Raw genomic sequence first — 21220 nt, 5'->3', positions numbered from 1 at the left:
GTGGCAATCACTCCCTCTAGGGTGCACTTCCTCCAACCCATACTTCTGAAATGTCCCCCGTTTTCCTCAGCCAAGGGTTCTCTTCCGTTGTGCAGCCAGAGCCTGACTGGGTCCATCAAGCATCCCTCACTTCCACCCTCACCCATTCCCCTCTCGTAGAACATGCATAGAATCCCCATGACAGACAATTCAATGTGGGGACGTGCGAGGGCATTCACTTTGAGTCTGAGAAAGACAAATCAGAATATTGTCTTCATGGTGAGAGACTTAGAGCTGTGTATTTAGGGGTCCATGTTAACATTACTAAAAACTAGTGCACAGTTACAAGAAGTAATCAAAAAGACTAATGGAGTGTTGACCTTTATCTCAAAAATGCTGCAATACAAAGTGGAGAAGGTTATGTTACAGCTGTCGAGTTGCAGTTAGACCTTATTTGGAGTAACAGCTTTCAGTTCTGGGCACAGAATCTGAGGAAGAATATATTGGCCTTGGAATGGGGGGCAGTGCAGATTCATCAAAATGATATCAGGGTTAAATTATGAGGATAAAGTTTGCATAAACTTGTCTTGTATTCTTTCCTGTAGAGAAGATTGAGGGTGATCTAATCAAGGTAATTAAAATGATGGGATTCAATAGAGGCCACTGCCTTAAAATTAGAACTAGACCATTTAGGAGGGAAATCACAAAGTATTTTTCACACAAGGGGTAGTGGAAATCTTGAACTCTCTCCCCCAAAAAACTGTGGATGCCGGGACTCTATGGAAAATTTAAAAATTGGGATTGATTGATATTTATTGGGTATTGAAGGATATGGAACAGAGGCAGACATGTTCCAGATTCTGACTGTGGCTCAGCCCCACCTCCTTCAGCCAATCACATACTCTGTCCCTCATTTTCCCCACCCCTTTCAGCCAATCACACATTCTCTGTGTTTGGTATTTCTCTAATCTGTCTCATGGTCTCCAGATATGTCACTTTTTCCATTTAACCACATCTTGTTTTCCACTTAAGCACTTTACAAATTACTATATCTGGTGTGTATGCATGCGTATGTGTGTATACGTGTCTGTGTGTTTTTGTGCAAATGTGCATGCGTGTGGATGATTGTGCGTATCTGTGTTTGTGTGTCTGTGTGTGTTTCTGCTCTCCCTTTTCTGTCTTCTCTTTTTAGATGCTGGCCCAGAACTGAACTTGCATTGTTCTCCAGTTTCTCTTCTACCTTCCCTCATGTCCTCTCTGAGCTCATCTTGTCCCTGACACCAACTTCTTGCTCCCTCAGCCCTGTTCCCAATAAACTGCTGACCACCCAACTTCCCTTCCTAGCTCCCATGTTAGCTGACATTGTTAGTGGTTCTTTTTCCTCAGGCACTGTCCCCCTCCCCTTCAAAGCTGCCGTCATCACACTTCTGAAAAAACAAAAGCTTGACTCCACCATCCTTGCAAACCACCGCACCACCTCCCTTTCTTCTGCAAAGTCCTTAAACGTGTTGTTGCCTCCCAAATTCGTGCCCATCTTTCCTGTTTGAATCCCTCCAATCAGGTTTCTGCCCCTGCCACAGTACCAAAACAGTTCTTACCAATGTCACAAGTGACATGCTATGTGACTGTGACAAAGTTAAACTTTCCCTCGTTGCCCTTCTCGACCTGTCTGCAGTCTTTGACATGGTTGACCACACCATCCTCTCCACTGTCGTCCAGCTGGGTGGGACTGCTCTCACCTGGTTCCATTCTTATCCATCTAATCGTAGTCAGAGAATCACCTGTAATGGCTTCAGTTCTCATTCCTGCACCGTTACCTCTGGTTTCCCCTGCAGATCTATCCTTGGTCCCTGCTATTTCTCATCTACATGCTGCCCCTCTGCAAATTCATCCAAAAACATGTTTCCATATGTACACTGATGACACCCAGCTCTACCTCACCATCGCCTCTCTTCACCCTTCCACTGTCTCTAAATTATCAGACTGCTTGTCCGACATCCACTTCTGGATAAGCAAAAAGTTCTTCCAATTAAGTATTAGGAAGACTGAAACCATTGTCTTCAGTCCTCGCCACAAACTCTACTCCATTGCAACTGACTCCATCTCTCTCCCTGAGTACTGTCTGAGGCTGAACCAGACTGTTTGCAACCTCAGTGTCATGTTTGACACTGACATTAGCTTCCATCCACATATCACTAAATATCATTAACACCGCCTACTTCCATCACTGCAACATCTCCTGACTCCGCAGCTACCTCAGCGCTGTTGCTGCTGAAATCCTCATTCATGCATTTGTTACCTCTAGACTTGACTATTCTAATGCTCTCCTGATTGGCCTCCAAGATTCCACCCTCTGTAAACTTTAGGGCATCCCAAACTCTGCTGTGCATGTCCTAACTCGCACTAAGTCCCATTCCTCTATCTCCCCTGTGCTCACTGACCTACATTGGCTCCCCATCAACGTCTTGATTTAAAAATTCTTATCCATGTTTTCAAATCTTTCTATGGCTTCGCCCCTTCCTGTCTCTGTAATCTTCTCTAGTCCGACAATGCTCTGAGATATCTGCACTCCTCTAATTCTGGCTTTTGAGCATCCTGGAGTGTAATCGTTCCACCATTGGCAGCCGTTCCTTCAGCTTCCTGGGCCCTAAGCTTGAAATTCCCTCCCTCAACCTCTCTGCCTCTCCACCTTGCTTTCCTCCTTTAACACGCACCTTAAAACCTACCTCTTTGACCAAGCTTTTGGTCATCTGCCCCAATATCTCCCTATGTGGCTTGGTGTCAGATTTGTTTTGATAATGCTGCTGTGAAATGCCTTGAGATGTTTTACATTAAAGGTGCTATATAAATGCAAGTAGTTGTTTTTGCAACATATTCCAGTTCTCATAATGTTCACGCCTGTGATATTAACTCCCTGATGTCTCCGCAGATACTGACAGACTTACAGCGTTTCCAGTGTTGTGGTTTCAGATTTACAGCATTCGTAGTTTTTATTCACTTACTTGGGCTTGTCCAATGGCTCCGGCTCCTTCCGACCAAGGCCAACGGGACTTTTTTCCGCTTCCTCCAATGTCAGCAAGTGCATCTCAGCCTCAACTTTACCCTGTCACAAACAGAATCAAATATTCACAAAGCTACTTATCCTGCCACTAAGAAATGACAGTCTGAGTATACCTGGCAGTGTTTTATTTTTATTCATGGAATGTGGACATTGCTGGCTAGGCCAGCATTTATTGCCCATCCCTAATTGAACATAGAACATAGAACAGCACAGGCCCTTCGGCCCATGATGTTGTGCCGCACCTTTAACCTACTCTAAGATCAAAGTACCTACATACCCTTCAATCTACTATCATCCATGTACCTATCCAAAAGTCGCTTAAATGTCCCTAATGTATCTGCTTCTACTACCACCGCTGGCAGTGCATTCCACGCACCCACCACTCTCTGTGTAAAGAACCTACCTCTGACATCTCCCCGAAACCTTCCTCCAATCACCTTAAAATTATACCCCCTGGTGATAGCCCTTTCCACCCTGGGGAAAAGTCTCTGGCTATCCACTCTATCTATGCCTCTCATCATCTTGTACCCCTCTATCAAGTCACCTCTCATCCTTCTTCGCTCCAATGAGAAAATTGCTCTTGAGAAGGTGGTGGGGAGCTGCCTTCTTGAACCGCTGCAGTCAATGTGAGTTAGGTACACCCACAGTGCTGTTGGGAAGGGAGTTCCAGGAGTTTGGCCCAGCGATAGTGAAGGAACGGCAATATAGTTCCAAGTCAGGATGGTGTGTAACTTGGAGGGGAACTTGCACGTGGTGGTGTTCCCATGTATTTTCTGCCCTTATCCTTCTAGTTGGTAGAGGTCACGGGTTTGGAAGGTGCGGTCTAAGGAGCCTTTGTACGTGCTGCAGTGCATCTTGTAGATGGTACACATTGCTGCTACTGTGTGATGGTGGTGGAGGGAGTGAATGTTTGTGGATGGGGTACCAATTAAGCGAGTTGCTTTGTCCTGGATGGTGTTGAGCTTCTTGAGTGTTGTTGGAGCTGCACCCATCCAGGAAAGTGTAGAGTATTCCATCACACTCCTGACTTGTGCCTTGTAGATGGTAGACAAGCTTTGGGGAGTCAGGAAGTGAGTTACTCGCCACAGGATTCTGAGCCCTTGACCTGCTCTTGTGGCCACGTTATTTATATGGCTACTCCAGTTCAGTTTCTGGTCAATGGTAGCCCCTAGGATGTTGATAGTGGGGGTTTCAGCGATGGTAATGCCATTGAATGCCAAGGGGAGATGGTCAGATTCTCTCTTGTTGAGGATGGTCATTGCCTGGCACTTCTGTGGCACAAATGTTACTTGCCACTTATCAACCCAAGCCTGGGTATTGTCCAGGTCTTGCTCTATTTCTGCATGGACATGGACTGCTTCAGTATCTGAGGAGTCATGAATGGTGCTGAACATTGTGCAATCATCAGCGAACATCTCCACTTCTGACCTTATAATTGATGAAGCAGCTGAAGATGGTTGTGCCTAGGACACTACCCAGAGGAACTCCTGCAGTGATGTCCTGGAGCTGAGATGATTGACCTCCAATAACCACAACCATCTTCCTTTGCGCTACGTATGACTCCAACCAGTGAACAGTTTTCCCCCTGATTCCAGTTTTGTTAGGGCTCCTTGATGCCATAATCGGTCAAATTCTGCCTTGATGTCAAGGGCAGTCACTCTCACCTCACCTCTTGAGTTCAGCTCTTTTTTCCACGTTTGAACCAAGGCTGTAATGAGGTCAGGAGCTGAGTGGCCCTGGCGGAACCCAAACTGAGCATCACTGAGCAGGTTATTGCTAAGCAAGCGTCGTTTGATAGCACTGTTGATGACATCTTCCATCACTTCACTGATGATTGAGAGTAGACTGATGGGACGGTAATTGGTCAGGTTGGATTTGTACTGCTTTTTGTGTACAGGACACACCTGGGCAATTTTCCACATTGCTGGGTAGATGCCAGTGTTGCAGCTCTACTGGAACAGCTTGGCTAGGGGTGCGGCAAGTTCTGGAGCACAGGTCTTCAGTGCTATTGCCGGAATATTGTCAGGGCCCATAGCCTTTGCAGTATCCAGTGCCTTCAATCATTTCTTGATATCACGCAAAGTGAATCGAATTGGCTGAAGTCTGGCATCTGTGATGCTGGGGACTTCAGGAGGAGGCCGAGATGGATCAAATAACTCGGCACTTCTAGCTGAAGATTGTTGCAAATGCTTCTGCCTTATCTTTTGCACTGATGTGCTGGGCTCCCCCATCATTGAGGATGGGGATATTTGTGGAGCCACCTCCTCCAGTTAGTTGTTTAATTGTCCACCACCATTCACGGTTGGATGTGGCAGGACTGGAGAGCTTAGATCTGATCCGTTGGTTATGGGATCACTTAGCTCTGTCTATTGCATGCTGCTTATGCAGTTTGACATGCAAGTAGTCCTGTGTTGTAGCTTCACCAGGTTGACACCTCATTTTGAGGTATGCCTGGTGCTGCTCCTAGCAAGCCCTCCTGCACTCTTCATTGAACCAGGGTTGGTCTCCTGGCTTGATGGTAATGGTAGAGTGGGGGATATGCCGGGCCATGGCGTTACAGATTGTGGTTGAGTACAATTCTGCTGCTGCTGATGGCCCACAGCGCCTCATAGATGCTTAGTTTTGATTTGCTAGATCCATTCGAAATCTATCCCATTCAGCACGGTGATAGTGCCACACAACACGATGGACGGTATCCTCAATGTGAAGGCGGGACTTTGTCTCCACAAGTGCGGTGGTCACTCCTACCAATACTGTCATGGACAGATGCATCCGCGGCAGGCAAATTGGTGAGGACAAGGTCGAGTATGTTCTTCCCTCGTGTTGGTTCCCCCACCACCTGCCGCAGACCCAGTCTAGCAGCCATGTCCTTTAGGACTCGGCCAGCTCGGTCAGTAGTGGTGCTACCGAGCCACTCATGGTGATGGACATTGAAGTCCCCCACCCAGAGTACATTTTGTGCCCTTGCCACCCTCAGTGCTTCCTCCAAGTGGTGTTCAACATGGAGGAGTACTGACTCATCAGCTGAGGGAGGGCGGTAGGTGGTAATCAGTAGGAGGTTACCTTGCCCATATTTAACCTGATGTCATGAGACTTCATGAGGTCCGGAGTCGATGTTGAGGACTCCCAGGGCAACTCCCTCCCTACTGTATACCACTGTGCCACCACCTCTGCTGGGTCTGTCTTGCCGGTGGGACAGGACGTACCCGGGGATGGTGATGGCAGTGTCTGGGACATTGTCTGTAAGGTATGATTCCGTGAGTATGACTATGTCAGGCTGTTGCTTGACTAGTCTGTGGGACAGCTCTCCCAACTTTGGCACAAGCCCCCAGATGTTAGTAAGGAGGACTTTGCAGGGTCGACAGGGCTGGGTTTGCCGTTGTCGTTTCCGGTGCCTAGGTCGATGCCGTGTGGTCCATCCGGTTTCATTCCTTTTTATAGACTTCGTAGCGGTTAGGTACAACTGAGTGGCTTGCTAGGCCATTTCAGAGGGCATGTAAGAGTTAACCACATTGCTGTGGGTCTGGAGTCACATGTAGGCCAGACCAGGTAAGGACAGCAGATTTCCTTCCCTAAAGGACATTAGTAAACCAGATGGGTTTTTACAACAATCGACAATGGTTTCATGGCCATCATTAGACTAGTTTTTAATTCCAGATTTTTATTAAGTTCAAATTCCACCTTCTGCTGTGGTGGGATTCGAACCCATGTCCCCAGAGGAATACCCTGGGTCTCTGGGTTACTCGTCCAGTGATAATACCACTACGCCACCGCCTACCCTATGTGAACAAAGTTTTAAGAAGATTACTGGGCCCCAAAGAAACACAAGAATATAACTTCAGTCAAGGACTACAGTGAGCTCGAGAAATAGTCACAAGATATTGCCTCAAACTGTTCTACTTAATCTCTGTTACTAATCTTTTCTGTCCCTATCTTGCATGTTTATATTGCGTGTGCATGCTAGCATGAGCTCTTCGTATATCCACAGGCGTGAACCATATTAAAGTTAAGTTTAAGATTTAATAAATTTAATCTTTCTGCTTTAAACCAAAGAAAGCCTGTTTGTGCTCAATTATTTGCCTGATAATTGGAAACTGTAAACACAGATTCACAAAAAGGGGAGCTCAAAACACAATGTGTTTAAAATTAAACCCTGTTACAATAAGACCAGGTGAAGACAGCACAAGACCCCTCGACATTGCTCACCTGGTCATAACACTCACCCTAAGAATGTAAGTATTATTGGAGCTGTCTGTAAACTCAACATCCTCGATTTTTACTTTCTTCTTTTTTTTCTTCTTTTTCTTGCTGTCATCGCCATCTTCTTCCTCATCTTCCGTTTCTTTAACTTTGATCAAAGGCCACCATCCTTTCATTCGCTTGCTCCTTATGATGGAGGTGCATGGACCTGCCTTCTCTTTTGCCATCTTGATGGTACACTGTTCAGCAGTCTTTGCTCCTCGGATCATATCATACAGCTTCAATTCAACAGAACCTATAGCAGCAGAAAGGAATCTGTACAGAGCATAATCTGTAATGGTTCACCTGTGACCACAGTTGCACGAATACTTATTGGTCCCACCATGTTCTCACTCAGTTTCTTAACATTAGTGAAACTGCTCCATGAGACCGACAGACTGGTTTCACCTCACGAACTTGCACATTAGGATTTTCAGAAAATATTAAACTTTGGAAAACTAATATACTCAACTCTGGTGGTTGCTCTCCCAGTTCCCAGTTCTATTCTCAGGAACCACCTCAAACAGGTCTTCAGGATCACATGTTATGGCTGCAATTTGGATTGTTGTGAAATTTTGAAAATACAAATCCAATCAAATAGGATTCTAATTCCTTCTTTCATGGGAAAAGCAAACTGTTTTTGTGTTCATATATTTACACTGTTTGTGCTTCTGTTTCTGATTATGTTTGTGTTGGCAATTTTTTAATTCTTTCATGGGATGTGGGTGTCGCTGGCCAGGCCAGCATTTGTTACCCATCCCTAATTGCCCTGAGAAGGTGGTGCTGAGCCTCCTCTTGAACAGCTTCAGTCCATCTGGTGTAGGTACACCCACATGCTATTGGGAAGGGAGTTCCAGGTTTTTGATCCTGCGATCGTGAAGGAATGGTGTTATAGGCGGTGGTGTTCAGATGCGTCTGCTGCCCTTGTCCTTCTAGGTCAGTGGTCGCCAATCTTTTCTTTAGTGAAAGCTACTTCTAATAAAGGAGAAATGTCACGAGCCACCACCTCCACCCACCCTGTCCCCACCACCCCATCCCCCCGCCACTCGCTCAGCCCCGTCCCCACCACTTGCTCATTCGTCCTGATGTGATGTCAGTACGCGTGGTGACATCAGGATGCGCATGTATGGATTAATGCTGGCAGGATGACATGGGTAATCAGACTGTGTTGCTAGGAGCTTTATGTGAGCTGCTCAAAGGCTGACGTGAGATACCAGTAGCTTGTGATCGATGTGTTGGCGACCCCTGTTCTAGGTGGTAGAGGTCACAGGTTTGGAAGGTGCTGTCACAAGAACACAAGAAATAGGAGCAGGAGTAGGCCATTTGGCCCCTCGAGCCTGCTCTGCCATTCGATAAGATCATGGCTCATCTCACTGTGGCCTCAACTCTGTTCCTGTCTACCCACCCATAACCCTTGACTCCAACATTCCATTAGCTTCCTAATCACTTGCTGTATCTGCATACCAGCTTTTTGTAATTCACATACCAGGACACCCAGATTCTTATGTACCGTAGAGTTCTGCAGTCTCTCTCCAATCAAATAATATACCACTTTCCTATTCTTCATGCCAAAGTGGACAAGTTCACATTTTCCCACATTATATACTGTAGAAGGAGGTGTGATGAGTTGCTGCAGTGCATCTTGAAGATGGTACACACTGCTGCCACTGTGCACAGGTGGTGGAGGAAGTGAATGTTGAAGGTGGGGGATGGGGTACTGATCAAGCGGACTGCTTTGTCCTGGATGGTGTTGAGCTTCTTGACTGTTGTTGGAGCTGCACCCATCCAGGCAAGTGGAGAGTATTCCATTTCTGTTTGTTTCTGTTTGCACTGTTTCTGTTTGTATTTGCCTCGTTTCTGTTTGTGCTTTTGTCTGCTCTGTTTGTCATAGTGTCATAAAGTCATTTATGGCATAGAAGGAGGCCATTCATCCTATTGAGTCCATGCCGGCTCTCTGCAGAGTAATCCAGTCAATCCTATTCATCGACCTGGATCGTTAACTCTGCTTTTCTCTCCGCAGATGCTGCCTAACCTACTGATCATTTCCAGCATTTTCTGCCTTTGTTCCACTCACTGACTCGATCTCCGTAGCCCTGCAAGTTTATTTCCTTCAAGTGCCCATCCAATTTCTTTTTGAAATCTTTGATTGTTTCCGCTTCCACCACCCTCATGGACAATGAGTTCCAGGTCATTACCAGCACTGCATAAAAAAAGTTCTTCCTCATTTTCCCCCTGCATCTTTTGCCCAAAACCTTCAATCTGTGTCTCCTAGTCCTTGTACCATTAGGTAATGGGAGTGGTTTTTCCTTGTCTAACTTATCTAAGCCTGTCATAATTTTGTACACTTATATTAAATCTCCACTCAATCTCCTTTGCTTTAAGGAGAAAACCCCCAGCTTCTCCAAACTAACCTTGTAACTAAAATCCCTCATCCCTGGAACCATTCTGGTAAATCTCCTCTGCACCCTCTCAAGGACCCTCACATCCTTCCTAAAGTGTGGTGACCAGAACTGGATGCAATACTCGCCCTTTTCTGTATTAAATTCCATCTTCCACTTGTCTGCCCATTCTGCTAGCCTATCTATGCCCAGTTGCAGTCGATTTATACCATCCTCACTGTTTACCACTCCTTCAAGTTTGGTATCATTTTGAAATTCTACTCTGCATTCCAAGATCCAAATCATGTATATATAGCAAAAAAAGCAGTGGTCCCAGCACTGACCCTTGGGGAACACTACTGTCTACCATCCTCCAGTCTGAAAAACAATCATTTACTACCACTTGCTGTTTTCTGTCCTTAAGCCAATTTTTTCAATCCAAGCTGACACTGACCGCATTCCAGGAGCCTTAATTTTGTTAACCAGCCTTTAAGTGGCACTTTGTCAAACGCTTTCTTAAAAACCATCCATTGCATTTGCTTCATCAACCTGCTCTGTTACATCAGAGCATGATCTGCCTTTCACAAATCCGTGTTGGCTCTCCTTGATTAACTTAAAGCGCTCCAAATGCCTGTTGATTTTTATCCCTGATTATCTAAAACTTTACCCATCACTGATGTTAAACTAACTGGCCTGCAGTTACTAGGACTGTCCTTACACCCTTTCTTGAACATGGGTGTCACATTTGCCATTCTCCAATCTTCTGGCACCTCCCTCATATCTAGGGAATATTGGAAGTTTATGGCAAACCCTTTGCTATCTCCACCCCCACGTCCTTTAGCAACCTGGAATGCAAGCTATCCAGACCAGGTGACGTACCTACCCTAAGCATAGCCAGCCTTTTTAGTACCTCCCTGCGCTCAATTTTCACCCCATCCATTATCTCTACCATCTCCACTTCTACAAATATTTTGTCAGTATCCTCTTCCATAGTAATACAAAATACTCTAAATATTGTAGCCTCGCCCTGCGCCTCTAAGCATATTTCACCCTCTTTGTCCCTAATAGGTCCCACCCACCACTGACTACCTGCTTTCTATTTTTGTACCAGTTGAAGATTTGTGGGTTCCTTTTTATGTTAACTGTTATTCTATTCTCATATTCTCTCTTTCTCAGTCTGAATTTCCTCTTCATTTCCCCTCTCAACTTATTGTATTTGACCTGGCTCTCACTTGAAGAATTCACCTGACATGCATCATACACCCTCTTTTTTTGTTTCATCATATTCTCTATCTCCCTCATCATCTAAGGAGCCCTGGTTTTCATTCCCTTACCTTTCACTCTTGTTGGAATATACCTAGCCTGTACCTGAAACATCTCCTCCTTAAAGATCACCCATTATTCCATTACAGTTTTTCCTGTCTTTGGTTCGATATTAGAATCATAGAAAGCTTACGGCACATAAAAAGGCCACTTGGCCCATCCTGTCTTTGCCGGCTGAAAAAAAACACCCAGTCTAATCCCACTTTCCAGCATTTGGTCCACAGCCCTGCAGGTTACAGCACTTGAGGTGCATATCCAGCCACCTTTTGAATGAGATGAGGTTTTTTGTCTCTACCACCCTTTCAGGCAGTGAGTTTCAGACGCCCACCAACCTCTGGGTCAAAATTGTTTTCATCATCTACCCTCTAATCCTTCTACCAATCACTTTAAATCTATGCTCCCGAGTCACTGACCTCTCTGCTTAGGTAAATAGGCTCTTCCCATCCACTCTATCAAAGCCTCTCACAAGTTTGTACTTCTCAATCAAATCTCCCCTCAGCCTCCTCTGTTCCAAGGGAGAACAACCCGAGCCTATCCAATCTTTCTTCATAGCTGCAATTTTTCCAGTCCTGGCAACATCCTCGTAAATCTCCTCTGTACCCTCTCTAGTGTAATTACATCCTTTCTGTAATGAGGTGACCAGAACTGCACACAGTACTTAAGTTGTGGCCTAAATAATGTTATGTACAGTTCCAGTATAACCTCCCTACTCTTATTATTTTATGTCTCGGCTAATAAAGAAAAGGATTCCAAATGCCTTCTTAACCACCGTATCGACCTGTCCTGCTACCTTCAGGGATCTGTGAACATACACTCCAAGGTCCCACACTTCATCCACACTTCTAAATATCCTCCCATTTATTGTGTATTCCCTTGCCTTACTTGACCTCACCTCACACTTCTCCAAGTTGAATTCCATTTGCTAATTTTCTGCCCATCTGAACAGACCATCAATATCTTCCTGAGCCCTGCGGAACGCCACTGGAAACAGCCCTCCAGTCGCTAAAACACTCGTCAACAATTACCCTTTGTTTTCTGCCACTGAGCCAATTTTTTATCCAGCTTGCTACATTCCCCTGGATCCCTTGGGCTTTTATTTTTTAACCAGTCTGCCATGTGAGACCTTGTCAAAAGCCTTGCTAAAATCCAAGTAGACCACATCAACTGCTCTACCCTCATCAATACTCCTTGTTACTGCCTCAAAAAATCAATCCGAAATCAGTCAGACACGACCTTCCCTTAACAAATCCATGCTGACTATCCTGATTAATCTGTGCCTTTCTAAGTGACAGTTTATCTTGTCTCTCAGAATTGATTCCAATAATTTGCCCACTACTGAGGTTAAACTGATTGACCTGTAATTATTCAGTCGATCCCTCGCTCCTTTTTTAAACAAAGGTACAACGTTAGCAGTCCTCCAATCTTCCGGTACCACACCTGTATCCAGTGAGGACTGGAAAATGATGGACAGACCTTCTGCTATTTCCTCCCTGGCTTCTTTAAACAGCCTGGGGTACATTTGATGGAGCTGCAGGCTGACAAGTCCTGGGTCTGTGATGGGCTTCATCCTAGGGTCTTAAAAGAGGTGGCTAATGCGTTGGTGACAATTTTTCAAAATTCGCTAGATTCTGGAAAGGTCCCATCAGACTAGAAAGTAGCAAATATAATCCCTCTATTCAAGAAGGGCGGGGGAGGCAGTAAACGGGTAACTATAGGCCAGTTGGCTTGACGTGTGTCGTGGGGAAAGTCATAGAGTCATACAGTACAGAAACAGGCCCTTCAGCCCACTGTGTCCGTGCCGGCCATCAAGCACCTATCCATTCTGATTCCATTTTCCAGCACTTGGCCTGTAGCCTTGTATGCTATGGCATTTCAAGTGCTCATGTAAATACTTCTTAAATGTTGTGAGGGTTTCTGCCGCTACCAGCCCCTCAGACAGTGCGTTCCAGATTCCAACCACCCTTTGGGTGAAAGAATTTTTCCTCAAATCCCCTCTAAACCTCCTGCCCCTTACTTTAAATCTATGCCCCCTGGTTATCGACACCTCCGCTAAGGGAAAAAGTTTCTTCCTATCTACCCTATCTATGCCCCTCATAATTTTGTATACTTCAATCAGGTCCCCCCTCAGCCTTCTCTGCTCGAAGGAAAACAACCCTATCCAGTCTCTCTTCATAGCTGAAATGCTCCAGTCCAGGCAACATCCTGGTGAATCTCCTCTGCACCCTCTCCAGTGCAATCACATCCTTCCTATAGTGTGGCAACCAGAACCGTACACAGTACTCCAGCTGTGGCCTAACTAGCATTTTATACAGCTCCATCATAACCTCCCTGCTTTCATATTCTATGCCTCAGCTAATAAAGGCAAGTATCCCATATGCCTTCCTAACCACCTTATCTACCTGTGCTGCTGCCTTCAGTGATCTGTGGACAAATACACCAAGGTCCCTCTGACCCTTTGTACTTCCTAGGGTCCTACCATCCATTGTATATTCCCTTGCCTTGTTAGTCCTCCCAAAATGCATCACCTCACACTTCTCAGGATTAAATTCCATTTGCCACTGCTCCGCCCATCTTACCAGCCCATCCATATCGTCCTGTAATCTAAGGCTTTCCTCCTCACTACTTACGACACCACCAATTTTCGTGTCATCTGCGAACTTACCGATCATACCTCCAATATTCATGTCTAAATCATTAATGTACACTACAAACAGCAAGGTTCCCAGCACCGATCCCTGTGGTACACCACTGGTCACAGGCTTCCACTCGCAAAAACAACCCTTGGCCATCACCCTCTGCCTCCTGCCACTAAGCCAATAAGGTGTTAGAATCGATCATTAAGAAGCCTATAGCTGGGTACTTAGACAAACTCAAGGTAATCGGGAATAGCATGGTTGTGTGAAAGGGAAATCACATTTAAACAGTTTATTGGAGTTCTTTAAAGGAGTAACATGTGCTGTGGATAAAGGGGAACCCGTTGACGTACTGTACTTGGATTTCCAGAAGGCATTTGACAAGGTGCCACATAAAAGGTTATTGCGCAAAGTAGGAGCTCATGGTGTAGGGGGTAACATATTAGCATGGATAGAAGATTGGCTGGCTGGCAGAAAACAGAGAGTATGCATAAATGGATCCTTTTCTGATTGGCAGGATGTGAAGAGTGGAGTCCCGCAGGGGTCTGTGCTGGGGCCTCAACTTTTTACAGTTTATATCAATGATTTCGATGAGGGAAGCGATGGGATGGTATCTAAATTTACAGCTGACACAAAGATAGGTAGAAAAGTATGTTGTGAAGAGGACATAAGAAGGTTGCAGACCAATATAGATAGGTTGAGTGAGTGGGCAAAAATCTGGCAGATGGAGTATAATGTGAAGTTTTTCATTTTGGCAGGAAGATTAAAAAAGCAGAGTATTACTTAAGTGGAAAACGACTGCAGAATTCCAAAGTGCAGAGGGATCTAGGTGTTCTCGTGCATGAGTCACAAAAAGTTAGTCTGCAGGTACGGCAAGTAATAAAGAAGGCTAATGGAATGCTATCCTTTATTACGAAAGGAATTGAAAATAAAAGTAAGGATGTTATGCTTCAGTTATACAGGACATTGGTGAGATCGCATCTCGAATTCTGTTTGCGGTTTTGGTCTCCTTATTTAAGGAAAGATGTAAATACTTTGGAGGCGGTTCAGAAGGGGTTTACTAGATTGATACCTGGAATGAGCAGGTTGTCTTATGATGAAAGGTTGGACAGACTCGGCTTGTTTTCACTGGAGTTTAGAAGAGTGAGGGGAGACTTGATTGAAGTTTATAAGATCCTGAATGGTCTTGACAAGGTGGATGTGAAAAGGATGTTTCCTCTTGTGGGTGAGTCCAGAACTAGGGGCACAGTTTTTAAAATTAGGGGTTGTCCTTTTAGGACAGAGATAAAGAGAACTTTTTTCTCTGAGGGTTGTGCGACTTTGGAACTCTCTGCCTCAGAGAGCGGCACAGTGGCGCAGTGGTTAGCACCGCAGCCTCACAGCTCCAGGGTCCCGGGTTCGATTCCGGGTACTGCCTGTGTGGAGTTTGCAAGTTCTCCCTGTGTCTGCGTGGGTTTTCTCCGGGTGCTCCGGTTTCCTCCCACAAGCCAAAAGACTTGCAGGTTGATAGGTAAATTGGCCATTATAAATTGTCACTAGTATAGGTAGGTGGAAGGGAAATATAGGGACAGGTGGGGATGTTTGGTAGGAATATGGGATTAGTGTAGGATTAGTATAAACGGGTGGTTGATGTTCGGCACAGACTCGGTGGGCCGAAGGGCCTGTTTCAGTGCTGTATCTCTAATCTAATCTAATCAAGGTGGTGGAGGCAGGGTCATTGAATATTTTTAAGACGGAGTAGATAGATTCTTGTAGGCAAGTGAATCAAAGGTTATCGGGAGTAGATGGGAGTGTGGAATTCGAGACACAAACAGATCACCCATGCTCGTATTAAATGGCAGAGCAGGCCCGAAAGGCTGAATGGCCTATTCCTGCTCCAAATTCGTATGTTCGTATTTCATCCAGGTCTGGTGATTTATCAACTTTCAAGGATACTAATCCCCTTAATACTTCCTCTCTCCCTATGTTTATTACATCCAATACTTCACATTCCTGCTCCTTAACTACAATGTCTGCATCGCCCCCCTCTTTTGCCTCTTTTGTGAAGACAGACGCAAAGTATTCATTAAGAACCATACCTACATCTTCCATCTCCACACATAGGTTACCTTCTTGGTCTTTATGGGCCCTACTCTCTCCTTAGTTATCCTTACTTTTAATGTACTGATGAAACATCTTTAGGTTCTCCTTGATTTTGCTTGCCAATATTCTTTCATGGCCTCTCGTTGCTTTCTTAACTTCCTTTTTGATTTCACCCTTCCACTTTCTATACTCCTCTCGACTAGATCCCCTCTCAACCCAGTGACGTTAGCCCTCTTCCAATTTAGAAGTTCTGCTTTAGATTGTTCCTTGATCTTCTCCATTACTAATCTAAACCTTATGATATCTTATCTTATCTTATCCTTATCTTATCCAAATGATACCTTATCTTATCCAAATGTTCTCCCATAGACACTTGGTCCACTTTGCACACCTCATTACCCAGCACCAGATGCAGCAACGCCTCCTTCCTAGATGGACCAAGAACATACTAGTCAAGGAAGTTCTTCTGAACACATTTCAGAAATTCCTCCCGGTCCGTCCCTACCATTTACTCTAGAATTATCCCAATCAATATTTGGGTAATTAAGGTCCCCCAGTATCACCAATCTATAGTTCTTGCATATCTCTGATTTCCCTGCAACTTGCTCCTCTATCTTTCTTTCACTATTTGGAGGCCTATAGAAAATCCCCAGTGCTGTGATCATACCCTTTTTCCTTCTCAGCTTTAACCAAATGGATTTTGTCCTTGCCCCCTCAAGGATATCCTCTCTTTCCAGCACTACAATGTCTTCCCTAATCAATACTGCCACCCTACCTCCTTTTGCTCCTTCACTATCTTTTCTGAACACTTTGTATCCTTTAATAGTATGTGCCCAGTCCTCATCATTTTTAAGCCACGTTTATGTTATTGCCACAACATCATATTCCCACATGGCTATTTATGCTTGTAGCTCACTAACCTTATTCACTACACATTTGTGCATTTACATACATGCATTGTAAACCTGTCTTTGTACTCCTTTTTAGTCTGCTCCTATCTAATATGGTACCACTCCTTTCTTTAGTACTATCCAACACTCTCTCCTCTTTTCTACTTGTATATGCTGGTGCCCATTCCCCTGCCAATTTAGCTTAAACCCTCCTCAATCACACTAGTGAATCTCTCCGTGAGGACATTGGGCCCAGTCCTATTGAGGTCCAACCTTTCCCTCTTGAATAGGTGCCTCCTCCCACAGAACGAGTCCCAATGACCCAAGAATCTGAAGCCCTCCCTCCTGCACCATGCCTCAAGCCACACTTTGATCCTCCCTATCTTCCTATTTCTACTCCCACTAGCATGTCACTGGGAATAATCCAGAGATTACTACCTTTGAGGCCCTCCTTTTGAGCGGCACAGTGGCGCAGTGGTTAGCACCGCAGCCTCACAGCTCCAGCGACCTGGGTTCAGTTCTGGGTACTGCCTGGGTGGAGTTTGCAAGTTCTCCCTGTGACCGCGTGGGTTTCTGCCGGGTGCTCCGGTTTCCTCCCACAGCCAAAAACTTGCAGGTTGATAGGTAAATTGGCCATTGTAAATTGCCACTAGTGTAAGTAGGTGGTAGGAGAATGGTGGGATGTTGTAGAGAATACGGGATTAATGTAGGATTAGTATAAATGGGTGGTTGTTGGTCGGCACAGACTCGGTGGGCCGAAGGGCCTGTTTCAGTGCTGTATCTCTAAAAAAAAACTTCCTCCCTAACTCCTGAAAATCAGACCCAAGGACCTCAATACCTGTTCTCTCTATGTCATTGGTACTGATGTGTACCACAACTTCTGGCTCACTCCCTTCCCCTTGCATAATATTCTGCATCCTCTCCTTGATGTCCTTAACCCTGGCTTCATGGAGGCAACACACCGTGCGCGACCCACAATGATGGTTACAGAAATGACTGTCTGTCTCCCTGACGACAGATTCTCCTTTAATGACTGCATTTCTACTCTTTGTTGTTCCCTCCTGTGCAGTCCCTTGCCGATTAGTGCTGTGTTCTGGACTGCACTACTTCAACATATCATCACTCCCAGCAGTCTCCAATGCTGAGTACCTGCTTGAGAGTGACACCCCGAAGACTCCTGCACTTCCTGCCTCTTCCTCTTCTTCCAAATGGCCACCCACCTACTATCCTGAATTCTTACTGCCTATGGGGTGACCAGCTCCTGGAACGTACTATTCAAAAAACTCTCATCCTCCCTGAGTTTTTTTTATTTGTTCAGGGGATGTGGGTGTCGCTGGCTAGGCCAGCATTTATTGCCCAACCCTAATTTCCCTTGAGAAGGTGGTGGTACCTGCCTTCTTGAACCGTTGCAGTCCTTGGGGTGCTGGTTTCATTCCTTTTCTTAAACTTTGTAGCAGTTTGATACAACTGAGTGGCTTGCTAGGCCATTTCAGAGGGCATTTAAGAGTCAATCACATTGCTCTGCAGTGACTCCAGCTGCTCCTCAAGATTGGAAATCCAGAGCTTGAGCTGAAGCAGCCAGAGACACCTGGTCACCCAAGACACATGAGGTGTCCTGAAATTCCCACATGGCACAGGAATTGATGTTTCCCCTCATTGGGGAGTCTAGAACCAGGGGATACAATTTCAAAATAAGGAGGAAGCTACTTAGGACTGAGATGAGGAGAAATTTCTTTACTCAGAGGGTTGTGAATCTTTGGAATTCTCTACCCCAAAGGGCTGTGGAAGCTCAGTCATTGAGTATGTTTAAAGCAGAGATTGACAGATTTCTCAATACAGTGACGTAAGGGGATATGGAGATAGTGTGGGGAAAAGGCATTGAAGTGGATGATCAGCCATGATCATATTGAATGGTGGAGCAGTCTCGATGGGCTGAATGGTCCATTCCTGTTCCTATGTTCCTATCAGGACTCAGACGACTTCAAGTACTAGGGTCAGACCTACTTCCATATCTTGGATAGGCACCTGCGCTGATTTCTGGCAGAACCACTAAAGCGGGGAATTGGGGCAGAGGAACTACACTGTTGTAAGGCTAGACTTTTAATTTTCAAATTCTCTCCCATGGCCCTAGCAGTGCAAAAAGTTAGAGAGTTACATGCATCCCTGAAACCCAGTATTGCTAAGGGCCATTATGCCTCTGAATGAGATTTCTATTTAGTCCCATTCCCATGCACTTTTCCACACACTTTTAAATTTCTTTTCTCCAAATATTTTGTTCTTTGACTTTGACATCTTTTAGAGTAGGAGAGAAAAAAGAGAAATTAAAAAAAAATTCTGGAGTCAAATGGGCTTGAAATACTTACCGAGAAAGTCATTTGCAGAAATCAAATCGTAATCCCAGATTTGGAGCATGAGAACAGCAGGCTGTCGAAACTCAGACTCCTCCAAGGAGAAAATCGACTCTTTCTTCTTATAAACAATCTCTTTCTCTGTTGGCAAGTAGTCAAAGCGGAAGACAAACCGCCAGTTGAAATTCCCCTCTCCAGTCAGAGAATTAAAGTGGACATCAGTCTCTTGCTTATCATTTTCTAAACCCTTTAACCAACTGTGAAATTAAACAGAAACATTTTATATGCAGAGAGTCTGGTGTCCTTTGGAACATTCAACCCCTCTGTATAGACAGTACTCTGTATAGGATGGAACCTGTTTCTTACTCCTGGTTCCGGCTTCTGATCACTATCTGGTTCCCATTTCTATAAGTGTTTGTGTGGGTATTTTTTTTATTCTTTCATGGGACATAGGCATCACTGGCAGGGCCAGCATTTGTTACCCATCCCTAATTGCCCTTGAATTGAGTGATTTCCTCGGCCATTTCAGAGGGCAGATAAGAATCAACCACATTGCTGTGGGTCTGGAGTCACATGTAGGCCAGACTGGGTAAGGATGACATATTTCCTTCCCTAAAGGACATTAGTGAACAAGATGGGTTTGGGTGAGGGAAAAGTGAGGTTCTGCTGTGAACTTTGCATGGGAGGCAGTTCATGGCTATCCCCAATAGCTTAAACGCGAGTAAACTAACTAGAGAGATAAAACGGATTGTAAAAGTTTCCAAAGGTATGGAAAAAGAAAGAGATTAGCAAAAGTAAATCTGAGCCCATTAGAGACAGACAGAGGTGAAATTATAACAGGGAATAAGGACATGATTCAGACATTTAACAAATCGTACAAGAGTACTAGACCTAATCCGAAGTGGTAGAAGTGTCAGTGGGGGAGCATTTCGGGGATAGTGACTATAACTCTGAACAATTTAAGGTAGTTATGGAAAAGGACAAAGATGGGCCAGAAATAAAGTTACTGAATTGGGGGAAGGCCGATTTCAATTTGATAAAACAGGATCTGGCCAAAGTGGACTGGGAGCAGCTACTTGTAGGAAAGTCTACATCAGACCAGTGGGAGTCATTCAAAACGGAAATAGTGAGAGTTCAGAGCCAACATGTACCCGTTAAGGTGAAGGGTCGGACCATCAGCCTCAAGAAAACGAACATCATGGGACAGGACATCAGAAATGCCCCATCCATAAGTATCGGTGACCACACTCTGGAAGTGGTTCAAGAGTTCACCTACCTAGGCTCAACTATCACCAGTAACCTGTCTCTCTGTGCAGAATTCAACAAGCACATGGGGAAGGCTTCTTCTGCTATGTCCAGACTGGCCAAGAGAGTGTGGGAAAATGGCGCATTGACACAGAACACAAAAGTCCAAGTGTATCAAGCCTGTGTCTTCAGTACCTTGCTCTACGGCAGCGAGGCCTGGACAACATACGTCAGCCAAGAGCGATGTCTCAATTCATTCCATCTTCACTGCCTCCGGAGAATCCTTGGCATCAGGTGGCGCAGTGGTTAGCACCGCAGCCTCACAGCTGCAGCGACCCGGGTTCAATTCTGGGTACTGCCTGTGTGGAGTTTGCAGGTTCTCCCTGTGACTGCATGGGTTTCTGCCGGGTGCTTGGTTTCCTCCCACAAGCCAAAAGACTTGCAGGTTGAAAGGTAAATTGGCCATTATAAATTGCCCCTAGTATAGGTAGGTGGTAGGGAAATATAGGGACAGGTGGGGATGTGGTAGGAATATGGGATTAGTGTAGGATTAGTGTAAATGGGTGGTTGATGGTCGGCACAGACTCGGTGGGCCGAAGGGCCTATTTCAGTGCTGTACCTCTAAAAAAAAAACACAGAAGTCCTCGAGGCGGCCAACATCCCCAGCATATACACCCTACTAAGCCAGCGGCGCCTGAGATGGCTTGGCCATGTGAGCCGCATGGAAGATGGCAGGATCTCCAAAAACACATTGTACAGCGAGCTCGTCACTGGTATCAGACCCACCGGCCGTCCTTGTCTCCGCTTTAAAGACGTCTGCAAACGCGACATGAATTCCTGTGACATTGATCACAAGTCGTGGAAGTCAGTTGCCAGCGATCGCCAGAGCTGGCGGGTAACCGTAAAGGCGGGGCTAAAGCGAGTCGAGGAGACTTAGCAGTTGGCAGGAAAAAAGACAGAAGCGCAAGGAGAGAGCCAACTGTGTAACAGCCCCGACAACCAATTTTATCTGCAGCACCTGTGGAAGAGTCTGTCACTCTAG

General features: G+C 45.3%; 1 protein-coding gene across 1 annotated transcript in view; it reads right to left on the bottom strand.

Moving 5' to 3' along the window:
* Nucleotides 1-21220, bottom strand: part of LOC137378425 (fer-1-like protein 4) — a 518691-nt gene that overhangs the window by 2478 nt on the left and 494993 nt on the right. Inside the window, 3 exon segments of the mRNA XM_068048756.1 lie at nucleotides 2982-3082; nucleotides 7264-7535; nucleotides 18949-19190. Of these exon segments, the coding sequence (XP_067904857.1) occupies nucleotides 2982-3082; nucleotides 7264-7535; nucleotides 18949-19190 (615 nt within the window).

Source organism: Heterodontus francisci, chromosome 16 (assembly GCF_036365525.1).
Source record: "Heterodontus francisci isolate sHetFra1 chromosome 16, sHetFra1.hap1, whole genome shotgun sequence".
Classification (NCBI taxonomy): domain Eukaryota; kingdom Metazoa; phylum Chordata; class Chondrichthyes; order Heterodontiformes; family Heterodontidae; genus Heterodontus; species Heterodontus francisci.
This window is presented reverse-complemented; position numbering and strand designations above follow the sequence as displayed.